Raw genomic sequence first — 26,154 nt, 5'->3', positions numbered from 1 at the left:
TATGAAAACTGGTCTGAGCTGAACACCATTATTTCCAGGCTCTTTTCCCAGAGACATGATGAGCTTTTGCCAGAGGAGCTCACTTTCTGCCAGGCAGCCCATTGCACAGTGTCAGACCACCAGCGCTATAGATCTCAGTGGTGAGGAATCAGATAAGGCGGCACAGGAAATTGACAAATTGATATGTCAATGGAGATCGTCCTCTTGTTTAAAAACCTCATCACTGATTGGTAATGTACATCTCATCAACTGAACTATAACTTACACAGAGAGCCAAGAAAAAGAACACATTGCTCCCTAATACACACACACACACCACACTTAGTTATATTTGGCAATGTGATATTTACCATCAAGATGTACCAAGATGTACCGATAGTCTATATGTGTTCAGGAGTTTCTTGTAAGCCAGGAGGAAGGGCGTCATCGGGTTAAACATATCAGGCTTATGATGTGTAGTAACGGATGTTGTTGTGTTGGTACAGGAGGTGGCAGCACGTGCTGCCCACTCTTCCTCTTTCCTGTTGGCAAGTACACAAACAAACAAAGAAAGCTTCATTAGATTTAAGTTGCAACCTGCTGCTACAATGATGCAGTGGAGGGTTAAGCATTTCTTTATTTATTCGGGAGAGTTTTCATCAGTTTAAACCAAACCGCTTCCCGAAAAGATAGAGCAACTACAGATGGAAATCACAGTGACGGGTGCGTGGCAACTGCACTAACATCACAATAAAAACCACAAAACAATAATTTGCATAAAACAAAAGAAATCCATTGATGGAGTGATTAAATTATGATTACAACTGCAGAAAAAGAGACCTTTAAAGACATAATTAAAAAGGACAGTAATAAAAACAGGCAGTACAGAATGGTCCAACACTCAACATCAGCCTATGTTCATTTAGGTAACAGGTCAATAAAGGTCAAACTAATTAACAAATGAGTTTCACTGCTCTTCTTGATTTATGGCCATAATGTCACCAACCATCCACCTAATGTCTTTGCCCTTTTATTAATAAATCTTCCTGATATGCATCAACATTATAGAGGGAAAACAGTGTGTGTTGTTTCAAGGTACATTTAAAGGGAAAATATAATAAATTATGTTACGTTTTGGTCATTTTAGTTATTTTTGACCATTATTTGTCTGCGTTACATAGAACTGTTACTGCTTCTTTCATTCCCCTTAAAATGTATTTACTGTCTTTCTTTATACTCTGACAGTTTGACTTTAGAAAAAAGGAATATTTTTATACAATGGATCTTAAATCAGTTTCCAGCAGCAGCAGCCACAAAACTTCCTTTTGAGTTGGTGACAACCAATCACTAATCATGTTTCTCTGAATCTCACTATATCAACTTAAAAAAAAAAGATGTGTCAGTGTTCTGTTTTTCCACTGATCATAGAGCTGGATTTGTAATTCTGCAGTGCATGGCTGTGCACATAAGGTGCAAGGTAGCTGGCATGTCCCTCCCCATAGAAAAGCTCACCTGGACCCATCATGCAACTTTGCAGGATTTGGTTTCTCTAAGTGTTTACCTGAAATCTGCTATTTTTTTTAATTCAGTCAATCGTTAGAGAGAGACTCAGAGACTCTCTTCTGATTGGCTTACAGACCTAGTGATGCAAGAGCTATAGAGGCTTGAGAGAGGAGATGTAAAACTACATTGATTTTTTTTCCCCGCTTAAAACCACAAATATATCTTCTTATGGATATCAAATAAAACACAGGGAAAGTATAAAATATGGGAGTACTTCAACATTAGAGTATTGCTACTCCCCCCCCCCCCCCCCCCCCCCCCCCCCCCGCCCGCTCGCACCTCATTACAGTGTAAATGAGGCGAGCTGCAATTGAACCCTGTATGTAAACAAAGAGTCGCCCGTCACTGTGAATCGATATGGCTGATGGCTGCTGCAGGATAGAAGCAGGGGATTGATGGGAAATGACAAAGGCAGGACATCTGTACACAACAACGCTCGTGTGGAATCATTAACTGTCACGTGAAGAAAAAAAAACTGCCTGCATATGTCAGTTACAAGCTGAAGCTGAGGACATTTCCAAATATGAACAGCAAGTCAAAGTTTAGATCCTCAAAGCCCCGATTCTTTAAGAAATGAACTATAAATAGATTTTTGAGTGCAATTATGATTCACAATTATCCAAAATAGAAAAAGAAACACCATCTCAGGGAAGCCTGGACATTTAACAGAGACAGTCCCAATTAAAATTATTAAGGGATACCTTGTTACAGTCACACACCGTCAAATTCGCCCTCCCATTAAAAATGAATGTAAGAGGAGACGGATCTTCCACTTCCTAATCTTTCCCTATGCTGTCACCAGGAAACATGCGTCACCTCCCAGTGGGAGACTCTCCTCAGCCCGCCCAGGGAAGGAGATTAACGCCGCTTTCTAATTTGATCATAGTAATTTCATGAGTCTGTTAACGAAAGGCCTCTGTAGCAGTGACGGAGGCTGGTCGCAAAGTGGCCTTTAATTTTGGCTGCCAGTCTGAGCAAAGGGAATGAGTCACACTGAGCAGCAGCGTTGGATCACTTCGCTGGTCGGGCTTATGTGGCAGAGTTAACACAGACCCGACCGCTGAGGATGTCCAACTGGAGACGTGTCTGTGGAGGGCGCGCAGCACACACAACATCTGGGACTACAGAGCTAAGAAAAACTTCAGACATTTGAAGAGTTCAGCCATGTCTGTGTCACGCAAAGTATCAACCATCACAAATCACCGATCATATTTTACACTTTGGTCATCTGTGTGACCAGATAGCTCCTTGCTGCTTTCCAGGGGGGAAGATTACATTTGCTCCTGCGGGAACTTCAGGAGGTTGATTTCAGCTTCTCTGCATGAAGATCAGAACAAAAGGAAAGGGCTGAAATCCATCCAAAAGAGAAGAATCTTAAATGGATAATGGGTGACATGTGGCAGCATTAGTTAGGAACAGGCTCTGTTCAGGATTCTAGGGGGTTCCTGAAAGTAAATTTGAGCAAGATGTACTTTTCTTTTTCTTTTTTAATAAATCGGCGAGTGAAACACAGTTGATGGGGTTAAATCATGTACCGTCTCCAGGTGACTGTAGTTCCATGTAGACAGGGCTGCCGTTCTTAAAGGAAGTAATGAACACACAATAGTAACCGATTTCACTCCCTCTCCGTCTTGCAAAGTCAGACATTTTGTTTGCCGTGTCGGAGAACTACTGGTCTGAGCAGCAATTTATTTCAATTGCCTCCTGTCTCCGCCAACGACACTTGACCTTCAGTGTATGTCCTTATTGTCACTGCTCCTTCTGTTGTTCCTGATTAGACACGAAACCTAAGTGGTGCTCAGGCAGAGCACCCACGAGGTGATCGAGTCTGACTGGACGGATGGGATGGCAATTTGGGCCTTTGATAAATACAAGAGTTAAGAGAGCCAAGAAAAGAAAACAAGAGTAGACGAGAGGAGGAAAAACGCTTTTACATAACCCAACATGAAAGATCATCCATCATGTTTTGATTACTTTAAAGATGTCTGAATCACAATGTGAAGACAAACATCACCGTACATCAGACCTTGAAGAGATACAGGATTGCCATCACTGTGCGAGTTCCTGTTGCATAACTCAAAATGAATCACTGCTGAGAAACGCCCACATCTGGTTGTGCGTGAATGGCTGTGTCTGATGCTTAATGATAGCACTCCGAAAAAACAGTAATTGCAAAGTTTTGAAAGTGCCCCCATCAAGGCTCTTGGTGCAGTCAGAGCATCTTTTTATTTATTTATTTTTTTACACAAAATTAATTTGAATATAAAACATGCACAGTGAATTTAAAGTCACACTGAAATATAAATAGTGAACTCCAGGGGACATGAATTATGGATAAGCACTAAATATTGTTTATCACTTCGATTCCAACAGCAGCACAGGCACTCAGTGGTTTGTTCCTCAAAACATCAAAACCAAATAGGTCATTTTTTCCTCCTGAAATCGATCCAGCCATCCACCACATCTTCCTCCCTCCTCGCCTAGCAACAAAACGTAACTATGGGTCGTAAAAAAACCTGCTGCACAGACGACCCATGGGCTCGTCTTTCTGAGGACAGTCTCGTTTGTTTAGTCCGATCAGTGATTTGATCACCACCTACGTGAATCTCGGACTCTGTATCTTTACTCTGTTTCGCAATTTCTTTCTTTAATCCGAGTCCACTCTGCAGGTCTTCAAATACGATGAATATAATATAACGTCTAGTGTAGATCAGTGCTAATGTCAGCAAGCTAGGCTAACTAGCGTCTACTTGCCTTTGGGAGTGGAATACAAACTTAACAGCACAATGGTTCCTCCCAAATATTGCATGTCGTAAAGGGGCGCACAGGTTCAATTCCCAATGCTAGCTTCATGACCAGTGCTATGTGTTCTTGTTGGAAAAAGCACTGTGTATCGACATTTATAAGCTATACAAGATTCTGAAAAGCTCCAGTGACAAAGACAAGGCGAGGCAAGGTGAATTTATTGCCCATTTCAGTAACAAGGCAATTCAAAGAACTTCACATAAGACACAGAAGTAGGAACAGCATGTCACCTTAAAGGACATCTGCTGCCATGGGAAAAGCCTGCCCACAGACTTTCTGATTAAATGCTATTTCCAGAAATACTGTCTATCAAAAGCATTTCATAACATCATTAGAGTTTACATTCGCTTGTCGAAAAGTGAGGAGACTACAAATATTAATTCAACTGTAATGTTATTTAATTACTGATCAAATTTTTAAATTGCTAATTCCAATTTAGGATAAAAGTGTAAAAGAGCAAAAATGCAATATTTAATCATAGATTTACATTTTAGGGTTGTTCTAACAGGAAATGACAACATTACAATATTACATATTTAAATTCACATGCTTCACAAGAACCAGGTCATTTCCTGTTACAGACAAACAACGGAATAGATTAGTGCAAACAAATTTGTTTTTGTAATGTGGTAACTATGCACTAGATAAAAATCTCTGCTATAATTTATACAGCAGCACTCATGCATGCAATATTAGGTATGTTGTGTCAGCTATTGAATTTATTTAGCTTCTCCATTTTCATTATTTTGATTGCTGGGGCAGAAATTTGCAATAACCAGACCCCGTGAACTCATCCCTCATTTCCTTTACAAGTGGGATCTCATGTTCCCACGGCAACCTCCAGGCCCAGAAATTTCCCTACAGCTCAGAGAAAACGGAAGAACAATAAGCATTTTCTACAAACTACTAACTAGGCCAGTGCTGTGTGAGCGGTGTGTTTGTCACGATGTTTGAGTAGATTATGTCTATCTTGAAGCCATGTTTTTGATCGGAGCCATCAATTACTCTCTCTTACCATAATCTACCGTGCCAGCAGCTCAGCATCTGTCCTGCTGCGAAGTCTGAGGATGAAGAGAAACAACAAGTGAATCAATCTTTCTTTTTTCCTCCATCAGCAGGAGAGAAAAAAAACAATAAACACTGTCTGTAAGTCCTTGAAGGACCAACGTTGTGTCATGGTCTGAGAAGTCTGATGCTCTGAATAGCTCTTGTGTAATGTTTGAGTAATAGGAAAGGGATATCGGGGGCCTTCTGGTGAATGAAAAGTTGCATGAAAGTCCTCTGGATGAGAAAGTCGTAATTGGGAGAGCTCGAACAATCTAGAAAAAGGGCAAAGATGAATTGGGGAAGGTAAATGCACAGCGAGTACAGATGATACAAGGTTTTCCAGGCAACAGGAAAAAATGAGAAATACCAGAGTTAGTCATGATTATAACTAAGTCCCATTTTTGCTGCATCCTTTCCTGCTGCACTCAAAATTCAACATTGACAAAATAATTGCAACATGATGAAGAAATAAAGGGACAATACAGTAAACAGTAATCTGATATATTAGAAAAGATTGAGTTGAATCCAATAAACTAGACTTAAAAATAAAGTGTTTTCAACATTTCTTCTTTTTGACCTCTTTACTGCGATGATTTAATAAATTTTACTCAAGCTTGTTTGGCCGGGATGCATTACTCTAAATCAGACTGAACTGAGATCAAATGAGAAACTAAAAAGAGAAACATGAAAAGGAAGCAGAGGAAGACTTCATACGTCATACGAGCACAGAGCTGATTTTTTCTTTGCTTTTCTCTTAGATTATCAATGCTGTGTGACTCATGAGGGGTGGATACAGTTCACTCTTACTTTGTGCTGTTATTATGTCATTGTTTCTATGAGAGACGTAAAGAAACATCTCAAACATTTAACACAAGCAAATTGTTTGATGAATAACATTCCCATCAGCCCCAGCTGTACTTTGTGTTCAGTGCTGCATTATTACATTAGCAAATACAGTTACAATGCTAACATGATAAAGATGGGGACCATGATCATCACATCAGCATGGTAGCACTGTGACCATGTTAGCATGCTGATGTTAGCATCTAGCTCAAACTGCTAGCATGTCTAGTTAATCACTCAGCATGTCAGTGTGTTAGTTAAACAATTGTAATGAGACAGGTAAATCCTTCAGTACAAAAAAAAGTACTCTAAATAAAATATATACATTTTTAGAAGCTTTCAATTTTCAATAATCTAATTATTGAATGGAAATGCGCTGAATTGGTAATGACGAGGAAAAGCTCGTGATATTTGATATACCACATGTTTTACACATATAGTGTAGTGTGTACACAAAGACTGTGTTCCCTTGCGTCATGTGGTGAGGTTTTAAATGTAATACATGAACAGTAGTCACAGGATTGGCCCATCACTTCCAGAGCATATTTAATATTTCAACAAGAAAATCTGAGCTTTCTTTTCTCCCGGTGATGCAGGTCATCTTCCTTGCTTCCTACACTCAAATGCATATCTCAAGAGGCTGCAACACTGTTGTATGTATAAATAGAATATAACATATCCACTTGATAAAAATGTGCCAGCAAACTTTACAAAACGAGTCATAAGCGATATTGCAGAATAACGTCGTTATCTAATGTTTTCTTCATCTCATCGTCTCCTGCTGGAGATGCTTCTCCTTCCTAAATGTCACCGGTGTAATCGCTGTCAGATGATTTTTACTTGTTCGCTTCATATTTAATGTTATGTGAGCTGTGGAGCTCACGGGTTATGGAGTATCAACAAGTGATTGCCCCCCCCCCCCCCCGAGTCAGGCAACACCTCTTCCCGAGCTTGGTAGAGATTTAATACTGCAGTATGTTGCCTGAGGGGAGGTGCTGCCCTGAAGAGTGAAGTCAGGGAGCAAAACTCTCCCGTTGACATGAAAGACTGCAACAGGATGACCTGTGGTCTGCAACATGCCCTGATGTGCATCTGTAGTTAGGCATGTATATCGTTAGTGTAGGCCGTATACCTGCATTATACACACGTTAAATGGAGTACATTCTGTCGGAGGCCTGTCTGTCTTGCCTTCTTCACAATATCTGATACTTAAGATCACAAAATTAGAAAATGTAATTAAGCTTATTACAGCAGGTTCAAAATGGACACCAGGCCAACAACACAACGGCATATTTAAACTGAAAATATAAAACATTTAGTTTGTAAAAACAACCATCTGCCAATGACTAAAAACAATGAATATGCATTAGATTCCAGTTGTGGAATATAATACAATCATTTAAGGAATATCAAATTGGATAAATCAGTAAATAGAAATAATATATCAAAAGTTAAACTAAGAATATAAAACAGACTAAAATTACTACGACAAGGCTTAACAGGGGGCACCCACACACCAAGCTGTTCACACAGTCTCAGCTGAAAAAGGTTAAATGATTAACGTTTTGCATTTTTGTAACTAGAAGTTCAGATAAGTGCCAGAAAAAAATCTTTTTAAAATAATAATCTCCACCTCTCCCTGCAAGGCTCACATCACCGTGGGAACGCTCAGTGCAATTACAGCTCACATACAGTACTTTCTTGCTTTGATGTTTGCCTTCATTTACTAAATTAATCAGGAGAAAATAACGAACTCATTCACGGCGCGTGGGTGTATTTTTATTTATTTTTGTGTGTGTGTGTGTGTGTGTGTGTGTGTGTGTGTGTGTGTGTGTGTGTGTGTGTGTGTGTGTGTATCTGGATCGGTGTCTTGCATGTGTGGGCGGGTTGGGATGCAGTGATGGTGCATGTGGGCGTCCGTGTGCACGTGTATTTCTATCTCTTGGAAACATTGAGACCGTGATGGCTTTTGTTTTACAGCACATGCTCTCTCTCTCTCTCTCTCTCTCTCTCTCTCTCTTTCTCTGTATGACGTCTTCATTTTGACATTTGAAGATCCAGGATCAATACGTCCCTTTCTGTGCTCTGTTGTCTTTTTCTTCTGCTTAACGGCGCCGCTGCTCTCACTGGCTGTACCTTAATCCTGCAAAAATGTCATAGAATCATATTAGACGTGCCTGAGCCTGTCTGTCCCTTCACTGGCCTGTCCCATCATCATCATCATCATCATCATCATCATCATCATCATCATCATCAGCAGCAGCTATGTGTATGGGCGGAGAGCACTGAAATCTCAAGCGAAGTCGTAACTCATTCAATTTTGTAAATCTTTAACTCGTATTGGAAATTCCACAACACTGAAAAGCTGTTGAGCAGAGTCGAGGAAAAGGTTGTATTTTAGTGCAGAATCTCAAGAGCTCTCGTGTTGCGGTGGTGTTCACTTCTGGGATATAATTGTCTTCCAACGCTGAGGGGGAGTAGTTGTTTAGAAAACAGTGTGGGCTTGAAAGTGATTTTGAAGGGTGAACATTGAATAAAAAACAAGACAAAACGGTAAATGGTATCTTCCACTTACAAATGAAGTTACATATAAAAACAACAAATGCTTTCCAGTTCAGAGCTCTGTGGAGTTTTGCTGCTGCAGCCTGACTCCACATTTAAACCTCAGACCTCAGACCTGCCTGTATTATCTGGCTACGTCGCTTCGTGTGTTTTTAACAGTGAACTAATGTTTGTGTGTCACCGTGATAAACATTTGCTAAAATGTTGTCTGCGATGAGTCCGAACACGTTAAACGTTGTCGCGCTACTTCTGCATTTGCTCCTGGGAGAGAACAGTATATTCATACACCCACTTGTTGCAGCTGAGGACAATCTGTCAGATCTTTTCTATGTCCAGCGGAGAAAGGTTTGATAAAAAGGTTAGAGCGTAACAGAATACCACTACAAAACACACACACACACACACACACACACACACACACAATCTGTGGGAGTGAGACGACATCAAACAAGCAGAGAAACACTATTCCACAACAGTTGGGTTTGCAGGTGGACGTGATGTTCTCTTGTCTCACCAACACAAAGAGAGAGCAGCGCACGGTGGGTCGGAGGCTCATAAGTGTTACCTACTTGTGTTTCCATTACCACATGTCCACATGTTCCCGGGGTCTGGACTGACTAAGCCGTGGTATAGGGAACTGAAGTATGTGGAAAACATCTAAATCCTTATAGTATATTGGACTTTTAGTGCAGGTCAAATTTCATAGGCCCAAGCCATCCTGTGGGAGATTAAGCTATTCATGTCTTCACCTCTGTATTTTGTGGTTATGTGCGTCATTGCTGATGAACCAAAAAGATTGAGGCTGAACTTTTTTCTAACGTCATTTGCATTAACACGTGATTAGACAGGATGAGCCTCATCTGCATGCAAGAACGTGATTGTAAAAGTGTTATTCCTGATCTTCATGCAAGCAAGTGATCAAACTGTGTGTCCACGAATAGAAGAAAGACACCCAGAAAAGATAATGGGCACAGAAGGAGAATTTGATTTTAGGAAGAAGAAGATGCTGCCCCCCCCCCCCCCCATCATCATTTGTTACCACACATCCGAAACCTATTAGCGAGTTACAGTGTGCAATGGAAAGAGTGAGGTAAAAAAGAGAAAGGGGTCAGTACAGATGCACACATTTAGTCATCACATGAATTGTAAGTAGCTCATGCTCACATTTAGTCTTCATCTTTAATGAGGTTGGACCATGCTGCTTCAGCGATATGTACCCCCCGTTGCCATGGAGGCGGTGGCCATAGCGATGACTCTACTGAGGGCAGCGATGCCTGGTTTTAAGGAATAAGTCATGTTGTTTGGTCAGAGACTGCTTCAGGAATCAGGTTTAGTTCATTCAGAAAGAATTGTGACCTGTAGTCCAGTGGTTGTGTAACAGTGACAGAATGTACAAACAGAAAATTAGAAAACCCTTCTGTCACAGCTGAGGACATCTTCAGTCAATTATAAATAAAGAAACTAATTTAAAATTGTATTTACTTTACATGAAACCACAGCTGTGCAGATTCTTTGTTTACACTGCTGAAAACACCTGTATATGAAACTGGAAAAGCACAAATACACTGTACGAAACTTTCACTGCAATGTGTCAAACACAACCTGGACACGCATTTTTAAACCTTAAAAATACAATAGCAGGTAAAGGGGAAGCTGCATCAATCAGTTTGTGTTATTGCAGGACTTTCAGTCATGGAGGAAGTATTCAGTATTCAGTTTAGTTTATTTATGGGACACTGCAACTTAACAGTTTCAAAACAAGGCACGAGGCTAATGCGTTGCACAAAGAGTTTATAGCTATTGCTAATTCTAAAGTGAAAGTACCGCACACTAGCAACCTGACTGAGGCAGTGGTAAACTAGCAGCTCTGCTCTGTGAGGTAAAATGACTGTTTTTGTCAACGGAGTCTGGCGGCTTTGACGCGTGAACTCTGTAACAATAAAGGTTTACCTCTGTTGGAATTCTATTTATAATGTTGTCAGACACTTATAATGACAACCTGAACCCGTCAGTAGCAGAAACAGACGCCTTTAGTGGATGTACTTTGATGCAGACACGTCTCCGGTGTTTGATTACATCACAGCAGCTGTTTCACAGTTGCCGGATTTGTACCGTTTCTGCTCAATAGTGGATCAACTGCAAAGATTTTTGTGCCGATCATTTACACCCAACAACATGGGAAAAAATCCCCAGGTTCAAAAATCCCAGAGTCCTGACCAAACTACTGTTCTTTACAAATATTATATAATCCCAGTTTTAAAAGGGTGTTGAAAAGTAGGAATTCATCATTTATACATAAAAAAGAACAGCAGGTTTGGGGAGATGAAGGGAAGGACATGACTTTAGAAGAAGTGAGCAGGGGCGGGAGACGGGGCCCGGGGGGGGACAGACAGACACGACGCTGATGAAGGCGATGGGAGTGAACCCAAACAGCAGAGTCATGAAAACCACAACAATCAGCTGAAAGGTGTTAAAACGTTCCACAGAGCTGAGGGGAAGCTGCATAGTAAAAAGTAACACGTCACATGTTCCTGACAGTCATTGAATCCATTGGCACGGAGGCATAAAAGTCTTTATTAAAGCAGCTTTGATTTCTGGGAACGAGATCGTCACCGTAACACGTCGATTTTGTTCACGCAAATTAAAATCTTTTAAGTTCTACTTTTGGGAAAGCTTCACTTTTAAAATTTCTAATGTTTGCATTTTGAAGTAGGATACGTTACGTAACAAGAATGTTTGAATACTGAAAATGAAATAAAGGAATACGATGATAGTCAGCACAACACTGAGGTGTCCGACCGCTGGACACGGGGAAACGTGCACGACAAATAACCACAATGTCAACGATTCGATTTCTGGCCGCGGGACCTTTGCTGCCTCTCTCACTCTCCGCACTGTCAACCGTCACATATCTACATATGCACGTATGTAAAATATGAGTCACTGAGGTCTAAACAAGCTCAGGTGGTTTCAGTGTGTCCCCAGTCGCCAGCCAGGTGCATATTGAAGAGCGCAGCAGATGCAGACTGACAGCAGGTCGAAACGGATGGAGACAGAGGCTTTGGCACTTGTTTGAGTGTTCTGTACTCACTGATCTCTCAAAATGAGACCATCATGATGCAATGGCTAACTGCTGGAAACTCCACTACAACAAACATGTGCCTGATATTCAGAGGGGGGATGAATACATGAATTTCTAGGTTAACAGGTTTACTGTGTTCCCACAGGGTAATCCCTCACCGACTCAAGTTACTGGGGAGCGCAGTGACATCCAGATTCTCTCTCTGTGTATGTGAATGTGAGTGTGTGTGTCAATTTCACACATTCACACCATGAAGACACATCAAGGGCAATTTTGGGGGCCACTATCTTGGCCCAAGGACGCTTGAACACGGGTGAGAGGAGCCGGAAATCGAAGGATCAGTGGACGGACTGCAGCTGCCACATGTGTCTCTCTAATTTCATACCTGAGCTACGACCAACTATGAATAAATACAAAGCTAGCTATGAGCTATGCATGAATCCAAACAGATGTTAACGCCACATGTGCAGGGGAGGGAATACTATATTTCTGCCATTTGCAGATAAGGTGTAATGAAGAAAAGATATCTGTAATAATCAGACTGACAGTTGATATGTGCATCAGCTGTGCTTTGTGAAATTAGCAAATGCTAACACACGAAACAAAAACGGTGGACGTGGTACAAACATTACACGTGTGAAACATCAGCATGTTAGCGTTATAGTTGTGAGCATGTTAGCACGACGACGTTAGCGTTTAGCTCGAAGCACCACAGGCCTGTGATGCTGAGAACAAGCAAGCACAAAGGCATCGAAGCAGAACTCGCAATCATTCTGACCTGAGGTTGAACAACATACAAGATTATTTTCATCCATGACTGCAAGACAGAAAACAGCAGAGGAAGAGGAGGACAGAGAAAAGAAAGAAGAGGAGGAAGATAAAGATGAAGGAATGAGAAAATAAAAAAGGTGCTGATTCTTGAGAAAAATCACATGATAGGTGACACACACACACACACACACCTACAGCCTCTATAATCACCATGGAGGTGAACAGACGCGGACATTGCCAGCCTTTGTGCAGATGTTGCCATGACAACTGTCTATATTTACACCTGCGGCTGAATCGAGGCAGGTCTGGAGAAAGACAGCTAACTGTGTATCAGTACCAGACGTCTGAAGCCGTACGATGTCAAAAGGTGATTCACGGCGGTTGCCAGACTTTCTCCTCACCTCAAATAATTTTGCACATGTTCCGACCTGCAGCCCCGGCTGGGAACTCAGCGGCAGACTCTCCCTGTGACTGATGTTTATCCGTCCTGGTTGATACTCATTTTTATTGGGCCTTATACTTGAATAAACGAATGAATGATTTGAATGAACTGTATCGTTCTGAACTCACGTGTAGCACGACAAAAGTTTAGTAAACGAAAGTCGAGCTCCTTGGACATATCGGCTTTCTCACAGGATTTGTGTGACTGATCTGAAGAGAATATAAATCCCATGCATTTACTCTAAATCATTCCCGAGTGGATTGAAAATATTAGTGTTTGAAAACGAATCTCGTGTGCGCATTCTCAAGAGGAATGCTGGGAAAGTCTATTCAAGTAGGAAAAATGAATAGAATGATATGAACTATACATAGAGAAATAAAACATCTAGTTTCTTCTTTGGTAAAACTGCTCATTCAGCATTAGTTGCAGTAGTGAGAAGAATATTCAGTCTCCACGCCGGGAACTCAAACTGGCAACATACTTCACTAACAACTGAATCCTGTGGGAACTCATCCAGAGTTGTATTCTGAGGTAAAAGGCCCCAGGGGCCCCTGATGTCACCCCAGACTGACTGCTGTCTACATGTCTACTGCGGTACATGTCAGCAACCAGCAACATATTCCAGCCTGTGACTCATATTCAAAGTCCCAGGGCAGCGTCTAAATTTAAAATCAAACTTAAGCAGCGTTGTTTGTGATTAATGCAACTAGCTTGTCTGTGCAGAAACACTTCACTCCTTCTGGATGGAAGCCGCTCTGGATCCATCGAGTATTTCTCCCGCTCTAACTTTAGCTGCTGAGTCATGAGGCCGCTGGGATTTTTTTTTTTTTCCTCCAAATCCAACTTTTCTTTTGAAAAGCAGGTAAAGGAGAACTTTACATTTTTGCTTCCTGAATGAATCCACCCTCAGACTGTTACGTATCATCACTCTTCAAGGTTCAACTTATTCCAGAAAATACATACAAAGATCAAAGCAGGTCTAATCATCAATCAATTAAAAAGCTGCATAGAGTCTAACTGTACTCTGGACCATGTAGGTATCAATCAAATAGGAATGTGTCGTTATTTGCAAGGAAATATGTAAATCCTACATCAATCACTTATGATGACGACCCAATATTTGATGAGATTAATTAGCAGAAATTGGGCAGCAAGTATAAAATCAAGTAGCGTGAAGTAAAAGCTTTTACTACGCCCCGGGAGCTCGACACACTGCAACTCAAGAAAACACACGCAAACAATAATTTCAAGTCAAATTCATTACCAGCCATTGTCTTTGTTGTTTAATTTATTTTTAAACAAGGTTGAGAGCGCCTTATTTCAAATGTTGAGTAGTTTATTTTTAGCGTTTTGTTTGATATTTTTAACCTGATTTTATGTTTTTCGGTCAGAATCAGTTTCTAAATTCTGTGTTTTATCACGTTGCAAGGAGCCAGCTTTCACTGGGGGGGGGGGGGGGGGGGGGTGCAGCAGACTTCATCCTTCCTTCCTCCATCCTTCATTCATGTATATGTTGCTGCACAGAAGCCATTAATACTAATACGTGGCTGCTTCACACACACACACACACACACACACACACACACACACACACACACACACACACACACACACACACACACACCTTCAGCACAGAAGACAAAGTCAAAACAGTTCCAAGCTGAGCACCCAAAGATTCTGTTCCTGAGTTAAGACGTTGAATACTGGCCAGAAAAGTGTTTTTAGAAAAGAAGAAATGACATTAAGTAGCTGATGTGTAATGTGATTACAGCTCCGTAACATCGTGCAAGACTTCAAGCAGAACATTTTATATTACAAGTTATTCTCCGGGCCCTTTTTTGCCTCAAAGTTTACAGGTTAAGGCTCATGATATGAAGGGTAATAGTTGAAGGGTCGTGTCAGCAGTTTATGGGGAAAATGCTTTTTGGGCCCTACAGTTGCAGAAGCACAGTTCAGCTGCTGGGGGCCATTTTTGGGGCCACATATCCAAGCGGCAGCTCCGAGGCCGACAAATGAAGCCATCATGGAAGTAACCAAAAACTTCCGGTTCTTCCAATGGCCGCTAGACTCTGGCTCCAAAAGTGAGTCAGTCAGAACCCACTCCATGTTGGTGGAAAGGGAAATACCAATCTTGGTGATGTGCGGAATTATAATTAAAGAACATTTTCACGGCTTTTTTCGGCCCATTCTGTTTGTTTCTCTGGTCACGAGTGAGTGCGATGTAACAAGTGAAAGAAAAGCTACTTTCTCTAACATCATTCGTTTTGTGTTATGAAACTGATTAAATGTCACATGGACGGAGGCACCGGAGGGAAACTTTCTTCAAAACATGTTTTCTCCTTAGCCGCAAGCTTCCCTATCACCTTCCTCTCCATGCACGCCTTGCCCCCAAGCCTGGCCTTTTGAATAACAATAATACCCCATAATAAATAAATATAATAAAGACAACCATGTGAAGCACAAGTACCTCCTCCACATCATTTCACTTTGAGCATTTCATTGTGTGCCGTCTTCCTCCTCTTCATTTGTTGTCTCATCTTATCAGGTAAATGTCAGCGAGGGTGGATGAAAACACACAGCGCAGCAGAAACACGTGGCCCGTCCCGACTATTCTGCAGAGAAAATAAACAAAGCCAGTGTGTGTGTGTGTGTGTGTGTGTGTGTGTGTGTGTGTGTGTGTGTGTGTGTGTGTGTCACAGCAGGGGGTTTTCCTCTCTGTTTGTTGATGTTCTTCGGCTGAGTGGAGAGGAGGCTTATCTTAATGGGACTGCATAGCTGGAAGGCAGAAACAGAAACCCAGACGCACAAACACAAAACACAGGCAACGACTACCAACTAAAATCACCCAACATTACTGTCAGCTCGGTCACATGTTCATTTCCTGTATTGATTATAAGTCACTGGGTTTCACTTACAGGAACAGTGACACATTGCCCTCGCTATCGGCATTAGAAATACCCCGGAGGAAAAGGATCAGGAGCCCTTTGTCCAGGGGCCAATGCAGTGTGAGGACAAAAGGAGCCAAAATATTCCTATGATCCCAGAAGAACAATGCACCAGAGAGAGAGAGGCAGCATGTGTTGTTCTATGCATGAAGCAGCATTAGATCATCGAGCCTTTGTGTTCCTTCTTTCTAGTGGACAGTTTGTGAATTGGACATACTTGTCTTTTACATGACAATCAAATTTCTGCTGTCCCCTCATGTCACATGACACATGATACCAACACAATCCAGACAGGATCCGGTTCATCTGATCCAATCCACTGCAGCCTAACCTTAAACAACCCAGTCCAGTCCAGTCCAGGACAATCCACTTCAAACCAATCCATTCTAATCCAACCTAGAACCCAGTCCAGTTCCAACTTAACCCACTACAGTCCAGTTCAGTTTTACTGAACCTATTCTAAATCAATCCAGTATAGTCCGGTCTATGCCAGTGTTGTCGAGTGTGGTCCAGCCCGTCTAATCAAATTCCATCAAGTCCAGTTCAGTCCGGTATAATCTAAACTAGCCCACTCGTTTCTAATCTGCTCCAGTCCAGTCCAGTCCGGTCCACGTCAGTCCAGGCCACAATGTATGGTTAAAAGATGTTAAATGCAATCGAAGCTCTACAGACAGTCTGGACAGTGTGTGTGTGTGTGTGTGTGTGTGTGTGTGTGTGTGATATGACACAAACTATATATGTACATAAGCTTCATACAGTATATAAATAAAAACTAACAGGAAAATGAAGGTGACCCTGGGTTTTAGTGTTTTCAACGCTCAACGGAGACAATGCCTTTTATTACTGTTACATCTATAAGATGGTTATTATGCTGCTGAGTTCACCGAGTGTTGTCACGACAAGGTGTAAAAGACCAACGACAACGAAACAGACGAGAAAAACAAACAGACCCTCCTCCTCCTCCTCCTCCTCCTCCTCCTCCTCCTCCTCCTCCTCCTCACCTTCTTCTACTCCTCTCATCACTGTCTCACCAACCCTGAGCTGAATATCTGGAGGTGTTCGTGTCACTGCAACTGTGTCTGCAACCGTATATAACTGAGCAAGGACCATTTAATAAAGCACAAGCAGGCTGCTCTGTGTGCACGGTGAGCATGCACAGTAAGGGAGAAGGATACACACATACACACACACACACACACACACACACACACACACACAAACAAACACAGAGACCACATGGCTTTGTTTGGGGTTCTTGGTCACTTTAACCCAATAGAGTGGACTGCTGGGCAACTAGTGAGGAATGAGCGCATGCATGCACACACACACACACACACACACACACACACACACACACACACACTACTACAGAAGAGCCATCGGGGTTATGCTGCCCTCAGGTACGGCTAATGACACGGAGAGCAACCAGTGCAACAGATGGCCCTCGCCGAGTCATATGAGGGCGTCCGTTGGCAAGTGGCATGACAATGACTGTGTACTATTTACTTATTCACACCACTGAACACGTTTACACACATCTGGGCAGCACGATCACTCCTGGACCCAGGCTTTGTATTCCGCTTCTGTTGTTTTTTTTTCCACGGATGGAAATAAAAATGGTGGAGCAAATATTTACCACACGGAGGATTTTATCAGCTGATGGCTGATACCGAGTTCGTGGGAAATCTTCGGGAAAATTTTTTACCACTGGGTTCCTATTGGCCCCTTTATGTGCACAGCTCGTCCTCGGAGGATTGTGTGTGTCACCTCAACATTTCCATCAAGCACGCTGCCAAACCGAAATCTCCTTTTTTTTGTGATCAGATTTTTATCATTTTTCCTCGCAGTCCTGGAGATTAAAGAAAAAAAGAAAAGAAAAAACAACAGCAAAAAGACAAACATCAGTTCTTGCATATATAATATTAGAAACGGATTCTTTTAACATAACGTACCAACACGCTGCTCTTATCCATCCATGTACGTCATGGCATTCAACAGCTGCCTGACAAAGGGTTTTTATTTAGAGCCCCCCCCCAATTTCCATGGGTGGCACCTGGGTGAAACAATCCAAAAATAAATAAATTAAATAATAAATAAAAACTAAAGTTAAACTAAAATCTATACAAGCTGGGAACAGCTGGCCTAGTTAACTTTGGACAGAGCCATTTTCCCCCACTTCCAGTCTTTATGCTAAGCTATATGCTAAGCGAGTCTCAGCTGTTCGTGGCAGTATCATAACTGACTGCAAGAAAGCAAATAAGTATCAAGTACCAGAAACATTCTTCCTTTAAGTTCTTAAAACTACATTTTGGATCGGGACCTTTTACAAATCAGATAATAATGCAGGATTGGTCTTAATTGGTCTTAATTGGTTTTGTACTTAGATGGTGCAAAGTGTCTAATGACTTTGGAATTAATCAAATGACCAAAAACTGACTGACATCCAACGATGATGGAGCTTGTGGGGCCGCGGTTTACGGCTTTTTCCAGTTGGTAATCTGGTTTTGGTTTTTACCACAAATCACTGCTGAAGAAACAAAAAGAGGAGAATGGGAACGGACACATTTAGTAGTAACGTCTTCTTGGCAACACGGCCTCAACACCAACACCGAAGACAAGACGTGAGGGGAATAGAAAACTTTCACTGTTTCATTAATAATCTGTTAGTTTAATATTTTCATTCACATTCATTCATTCATTCATAAAAGAAGCATGTGTGCTTGTGTCTGCTGAGCTAATGTATGATGCAAGTGGGACCCCTGCTGAGCGTATGAGACATTACAGCTGCACCAGCTTGATCACAAACTATTATATTTGTTTGAAGTACTAAATTTTTATCTCCTGTTTTATAACTTTGAACAAAAATCTGGAGTACATTTTAAACTTTGTGTTTATTTTTGCAGAATTTTGAGAAAGCGTTTCAGCAGAACAGAACGAGCCGCCAGTTTGTGGCAGACCTCGGGTTTCTGAGGTTTTAAAACAGCTTGGTAAATGTGGACCTGAGTGATTAATGATTCACATTTGACAGAAAGTGAGCTCAAGGTTTAGTTAGAAAATAGCTGTAGTGCAGTGTGTCAAAATCTGGTAAGCATGCCTGTAAATTATATTTAATCAAGGTAATTTCATTTGTGACAAACTCTTCCAGGTCACATCATCGGGTCAGTGTGTGCCGCCAACCGCCCATCTTCTATTAAGTGCCATGTCACTGTCATACTGTTCCAGACTGGGATGTTTTAAGGATATTGGAATAACTATTAGTCAGAGTGTGAGTCACAGACTGTCTGAACACACAGTGTTGATCACGTATGCATGGAAATGTATTTTCCACTCATAACGAAGGACACAGTAACACACACACAGAGAGAGAGAGAGAGAGAGAGAGAGAGAGAGAGAGAGAGAGAGAGAGAGAGAGAGAAGAGAGAGAGAGAGAGAGAGAGAGAGAGAGAGAGAGAGAGAGAGAGAGAGAGAGAACACACTAGATTAAACAGAAGTGGACAGGAACACCATGTAGTTTCTTTCTCCATCATCAGAAGCAGCAACAACAACAAGAGCCAAATTGGTTTGAACTGAAAGCCTGAAGAAATTGAATTATTAATCTCAATGGTATTTAATCTCTCCATTTATCTTGTTAATAGTTTTCGGGACATGATGGAAGAGGGAAGTTTGGTCCAAGTTTCTCATGAAGTCTCAAAGCTGCTCGGAAGTTTTAATCATCTTAACTTGCAGACTTCTCCAAAAATAACTAAACATTGATTACAACGATATATTCCGCAACACCAAAACCTCGATTTACAGAGAATACTTACAAGCTTCTACACAACTCAAATAGATGTGGTTTTCCACACTAATGGCTCAGTTACATTACTCATCAGTCTTAAAATGTCCAGATGTGTCACATCACACTTGTAATAAGCCGCACTGGATCACGACTGGCTCCCAACGTAGCTGTGATGTCATAAAATCATAGAGGGACGTCCCACCCGTACAGGCTCAAATTAAGGTCAGACAGATTTCTATTAAAAAAAGTATAAATATAAAAATATAAATCAACCTTCGTAAACCTGTGAAATAAATCTGCACGAGAAAGATTTGTGGGGGGGGGGGGGGGCAGCACAGTCCATTCAGAGGGCAGGAGGTATCATTTATCAAAAGGTAACAAAGACCCGCCCCCTTACCTGCCTCTAACTGGCTAGTACTCGTTTAGGTTCAGGCATGACACCTGATGATTGGTTAAGGTTAGGGTAAGAATATCAGGGTAAGCCAGTCAGAGGCAGCTAACAGATGCTGATGAAGATGATGGTTACAGAACCACCAGCCTCTGATTGGACTCTGCTCTGTGATTCTCCTTCAACCTTTGAAAACCTGCAAAATAAATCTGCATGAGAAAGATTTGTATTTGGGGAAAACAGAAAAAAAAAAAAGACCTCAGAAGTGAAAGAATAAGTGTTTTTATGAACAGATACGAAGCAGAAAACCTGAGCCTGTTTTTACACCTGAATCTGATTGGACAATAACGGGCCAATCACAAACACATTGTCCAATTTTCAAGATGGACGATGGCTCCTTCTTGAAAATCTAACGCACCTTTCCAGGTTGCCTCTGACTGGCTTACCCTGATATTCTTACCCTAACCTTAACCAATCATCACTCGTCATGCCTAAACCTGAACGAGCGTTAGCCAGTCAGAGGCAGGGGCTGGAAAAAACACTGAAGGGAAAATAACAAAAGCTCCTGTGACTGGATTGTTTGTCCAATGAGATTCAGGTGGAAAAACAGGAGTTGCGGTGGAAAGTAAAAAGTCCTTTAAGGAAGGATGTGAAGGAGAAGTCATAAGGACCCAAGAACTCTAGCTTGATCATATGGCAGCGGATGTTTCTGACGTGAATCCCTTTAAATGTTGCTGCCGCGACGATCTGTTCACACATGTTCACAAAACCTCCCGTGTGTCTTTGTGTGTGTTTCTTTTTTAACAAATACAAATCTCTCAACACACGTACAAAGATGAATGTAAGTGAATCTAAAAACAACAACTATTACTGCTTCTTGTCCATACACAATACGCGTACTGGGCCTTTGATGTCATGGTAACCATAATGAACGTGTGGTTATGGTATGGAACAGGTTTAAATAAGATCAAAGTTTTGAGAGTTTTGGGCGTTTCAAACCTTCAAGGCCCAAGAGTTCCCGCTGAAGAAAGTTTCAACATTCTTATTTTCAGCAGCTTGTGCAGTGAAAGAAACTTGAAATGACAAAGTGGTTTTATATATGTACACGTACACGTACACACACACACACACACACACACACACGATGTGTTACCTGTATGACACGTGTTGGCTCTGTGTCAGGTGACGTTGATCCGTTCCCGTGTCACTCTGTCTCCTCTCTTCCTCCTACTGATTCTTCCACTCCCTCTCACTTTGTTCCACCCTGTTACAGAATGTCATGACATCAGACATCGTCAGACCAATCAAAGGGAAGCTCAGTACTGACCGATTTAGAGAGGCACTCAGGTTAAAATGCCCCCCCCCCAGTGTTCCCTCGCCCACACTGTTGCACATCATTCTTCCAGGTTAATCCGGCCTGGTAATCACTCCTCACTCTCAGCTCTCCCTCCCACCTGCTCGCAGAGACAAGTTTCAAATGTCATAAACAGTTTCTATTTACCAAAGTAAAAACTGCACATGCATCCGTCTGCAAAGTGACTTCACATCCGAGTGAAGCAACAATAAGAAAAACAAATTCTTTTGATCAGTTTTAACTATTGTGATCACAAATATCACTTGATGCATATAAACCCTCAGCAGCATGAGGCCACAGCCACACGGGGTGAAATCACCTCATTAGTTACCGACACAGGTTCTTTTCATTTGCAGGTAATTACACTTAAAACACTTAATATCACGCCGGTTGTTTAACCTTACATCTCTTTACACGGCGTGCACATGTTTTAACGCTGCGAGGGGAAACTTCCTGTTACATTAACTGTTTTGTGTGTCTTTGTGTTGAGTTACCGTGGTCGGTGGGAGGTCACTTCCTGGTGGAGCAAAAGGTGAGACTGAAGGCTGAGGACTCTTAAATCTGGGAGCCAGCTGATTGGGCCAAACCAACTGTTGATGCATCATGGGGGAGATTTTGGGTTCAGTTAGTTTTGCTTGGTGTTAAGTTATAGTTGGGCGTCCATTTTGTTTTCCCCTTTGTGTGTTACTTGGTTACATGTTCGGTCCTCCATGTTTGTTCAGTATTATCTTCAGTATAGTTGTTTTGCTGTCCTCTTCTAAAGGTCAAATTATAAAACTCTTGTTTTGTAATATTTGGGTAAATAAAACAATTCCTGTGTTGTTGTTGCCTCACTGCTTTTTATTTGATTACTTTTATTATGAAATACAGAAATACACTGATCCATTCTCAGTGTAGAGGCCAGAATTGAATGGCTTTCCACCTTTGTCTTTACAATGCAATAAAAATACTTGATTACTGATTGCACTTTATAACTTGTTGACAGTGGATAGAAGGAGAGCGGATAAAGCTGCATAAGTACAGGGCTCAGATCTGCTCCACCGCTGGAAGTCAGAAACCTCAAGACAACTACATATTCATAACATTAACTCTACCGGGTGAGCGTGTACCATTAGGGCTGAGTCCTCTGCACCTATCATACAAAAGGCAAAAAAAAAGAAAGGCTAAAAAATTCACTTTTGAGATTATAAACATTCTGAGAACTTGGATGAAAAGAATGAAAGGTGAGGACAGTAAAACAGGAACCATAAAGAGTTGATGCTGTACCAGATAATTCAGCGAGTTCATGTTGTAATAACAAGTGACGGCCACAGGGTGGTGCTGCAGATCCATGTCTGAGCTTCATCACTCCTCATCCACCGGTAAGAACAACCCGTTGATTATTGAGGGATTCTTTAATGCAAATACGTCAGATTGATACGATACAAATCATCTCAGTTAAGATACAGAACAGATTACAAGTTAACAATAAATTAACAACATCTGATTTATTTCTGAACGAATGTAAGTTTTCTGAATCTTTATTTACAGTATTTCCAAATAAAATGTTGTGTGTTTTTAACATTATAGCAGGAACAATTTTCAATAAAAACATCTGACATAGAGGTTTTCCTACCACTGGGTAGAATCTGTGGGAAAAAAAGAAAAAGCCTGTGACAAGTTATTGATTCAAAGCAGCTGCTGAAAAGCTTTGCATTGTCACACTGTTGGACAACTCCTCTTTGAACCCAGCACACAATAGCAGCATCACTCCACCTGCTACCGACTTTCCAATTACCTTTCCCTCCACCCTCCCCTCGGGGGCCCGGATCCACAGTGCAACATTAGTCCAGCAAAAGATCAATGACAGGAAGTCTAAAACCAACCAATGGGTGCAACCCAAGCATCCTCCAGGTTGAACGAATCTCTCAACTCTTCACTTCCTGGTTGCGTTTTCAAATATTTTGTGTCTCTCCGTTGGAAACTACAAGAATTGTACTTTGAATATCTGCTGTCCTCACGTTGGCTTTCACACTACGGTTCATTTTCTGTTGTTTTGAACAATCTTATGCGCTGAAATAAAACATGGCAAAACAAGATGTCCGGCGCAGCGGTTCGAAATATTTACACTATATATCAGATACTTTAAAATTCACTGTGATACAAAATGTGGGAAATAATCTATAACCTCTCACTAAACAAAAAAATCTAAACTCAATGTCCACTTACTAGCTTTACCTTGAGCTTTCCACCACTTCTCATGGTCTTCATCTGCAGATAGAATTTGCTTAGTGCATGGAGTTGACCCACTGAATACTAAAATAATTAATCTTGTTAAATCTTAAAGCTGATGGAGTTGATTCGGCCCTGATCAGCAGATCATCCACTGATGAAGACCATGAGATGTGATAGCAAGATCCAGAAAAGGCTGGTAAGAAGCCCATGAGTGAAGGTTTTTTTTTTATTTTTATTATTAATTGGTTAATTAATTGATTCATTTCTTGTCAAACGAATGATTCTGTAGCTTCCAAACTCAATGTCCAACTTGTTTTTTTTGTGCAGGTTTAGAGCAGATTTCAACGAAGCAGCGCCCTCTTCCTGTTATTTGCCATAACGCAACACAACTGCATCGTCCCCGAGCACAGTCGAGGTCAGTGGACACCTACGGGCTTTTATTGACGATGCTGTTAATTACATTGAATGTGATAATTACTGAGAGAGATTTAATGGCGTTAAACGCTTCACACAGCAACTTTGAACTCTTGAACTGAACAATCTGTGTACAAAATGTCAAGACCCCAAATCATAAGTCACAGACACGTCAGCACGATGACAGTCATGATCACAAGTGCCAGTATTAAAAACGGTAATGATATTTTATCCTGTACATACAAACAGCACACAGTGCCGTTTGACAGCTTACATCAGGTGCATTAGTGTATCCATAGAAACGTGTCAATAAGATCTATGATATTGATTTAATATTCAACATATTTTTTTGTCCATATACTTTAGTTTCAACAAGACGGGCATTTATAAACTACAAAGATTTTCAGAGCACAAAATTAAACTTACATTTAAAATATGTACATCACACTGAAAAACTGCACAGAATGCATTAAACAGGCTATGAAGTGGATGGACAAACTGTGTGTGTGTGTGTGTGTGTGTGTGTGTGTGTGTGTGTGTGTGTGTGTGTGTGTGTGTCAGCATGTAGGTAGTAGGAATTATTTATTTTACATTCACAGTTGCAGAGGAAAGGTGGGCTGGGAGAGATATCCACCACTAATAGAAATATTACAAACACTGAGAATTTCATGATTATTCCCAGACACACCATCTCAGATTTTATTACATACAGAATGTACCGGTTCTCTCCCTCTCTCTCTCTCTCTCACACACACACACACACACATACGCGCATACACACACACACAAATAGGGATGCGGTCTACGAGCGGCAGCAGCCGGCCGTCCTCATTTCTTGGTCGACGTATTCCTGCAGCTGAAACTTTGGCTCGTCAGGCTCCTTCATGGTCCTGTGCTTCAGCTCTCTGAGACACACAGGGACACAGAGACATTCAAATTCACCTGACAGATATAAGACCTGGTCTCAATCCAAAACCAGTAACGATTCCTGTGAGTTAAGATCTTAATTAGCTCATCTGAACTGACAACATGGCGACTTAACGACCATGTAAGACGATTTACAGAAACGACTCCAAGTGCAGAAGAGGAACAACATTCACGTGGAACATTAAAACATAAAACAGACGCATGGTGATCCAGGTTTGTCGGTGGTTTATCGGGTCTTATGTTGCTTTTAATTTCAGCGCTTCTGCATCATCGCAGTGAAACGAACCAAAACGTGTGGTGAGATGAGGTGGAAGAGAAAATGGAAGAGAGAGACGGATGATAAGTGAGACAGAGAGAGAGAGAGAGAAAACGGAAGAGGTGAAAACATGAGCTAGAGGACAAGAAGAAGAAAAGATTTGGTTTTGGATTCTGTATCTGCAGGTTGTTATGTGCCAGACCGTCATGCTATTCTTGGCATGCCGGCCTGTTACCACAACAAGGCTATAAATGCAAAGCAGCTCCCACACAAACTGCCCGACACTACACACACCGAGTGAGACACACACTTTAAATAGCACTCTCATTATCATCACTTTTATTTTGAGACAAATAAGACTGTTTGGTTTTTGTTTTGCTTTTTTGTCGTCGACAGAACAAACCTGTAATTTGTGAAGGTGAGAGTCACCAATGGAAGTGCACCCTGCTCTCCGCTATCAGTGCCACACCTGCAGGAGTTTGGCTATCTCGCTCTCCGCTTTTAAATTTGTTCGTATGTTGTGTAGGGTAAAAGGGTAAAAGGACGTGAAGGAAACGGACAGACATGAAACACGTGACTTGGTGGAAGATGAAAACATCCGTGAGGAGCGACGAGGAGGAGTGTAACGCTGTGAAGTTATTACAGGTGAACGTCCCAGATTCTGTTGAGGCTTCCTTTAATAAGCATGATGACCCAGGAGACTGAGGTTCATGTCCTGCTTAACTTTTTGCCTTTGTTATCTTGTTGTCTTCAGTTTTCAGTGGCTGCTTGGTTACATTCTGCC

At 41.4% G+C, this 26,154-nt stretch overlaps 2 protein-coding genes across 7 annotated transcripts in view; both read right to left on the bottom strand.

The window, feature by feature from the left end:
- pemt (phosphatidylethanolamine N-methyltransferase) overlaps positions 1-21,456 on the bottom strand; it is an 81,837-nt gene extending 60,381 nt beyond the window's left edge. Inside the window, exons 1-4 of one of the 6 annotated variants that reach the window (XM_056366570.1) lie at positions 21,359-21,456; positions 9,964-10,073; positions 5,363-5,408; positions 351-521 (exon numbers count right to left, since the gene is read on the bottom strand). The gene's annotated coding sequence lies outside the window, so the exon portion shown is untranslated. Of the gene's footprint in view, positions 1-350; positions 522-5,362; positions 5,409-9,963; positions 10,074-15,561; positions 15,657-21,358 lie in introns of those variants that run through there. The other 5 variants (XM_056366575.1, XM_056366574.1, XM_056366571.1 and 2 more) reach the window with 5 other exon arrangements.
- A 1,482-nt stretch (positions 21,457-22,938) lies between these two features.
- Positions 22,939-26,154, bottom strand: part of LOC130162420 (ras-related protein Rab-26) — a 67,811-nt gene continuing 64,595 nt past the window's right edge. Inside the window, exon 9 of the mRNA XM_056366153.1 lies at positions 22,939-25,092. Within this exon, the coding sequence (XP_056222128.1) occupies positions 24,990-25,092 (103 nt within the window). The 3' untranslated portion in view covers positions 22,939-24,989. The remainder of the gene's footprint in view (positions 25,093-26,154) is intronic.

Source organism: Seriola aureovittata, chromosome 21, assembly GCF_021018895.1.
Source record: "Seriola aureovittata isolate HTS-2021-v1 ecotype China chromosome 21, ASM2101889v1, whole genome shotgun sequence".
Lineage (NCBI taxonomy): Eukaryota > Metazoa > Chordata > Actinopteri > Carangiformes > Carangidae > Seriola > Seriola aureovittata.
Note: the sequence above shows the minus strand (reverse complement) of the source record. Positions and strands in the feature narration are given on the sequence as shown.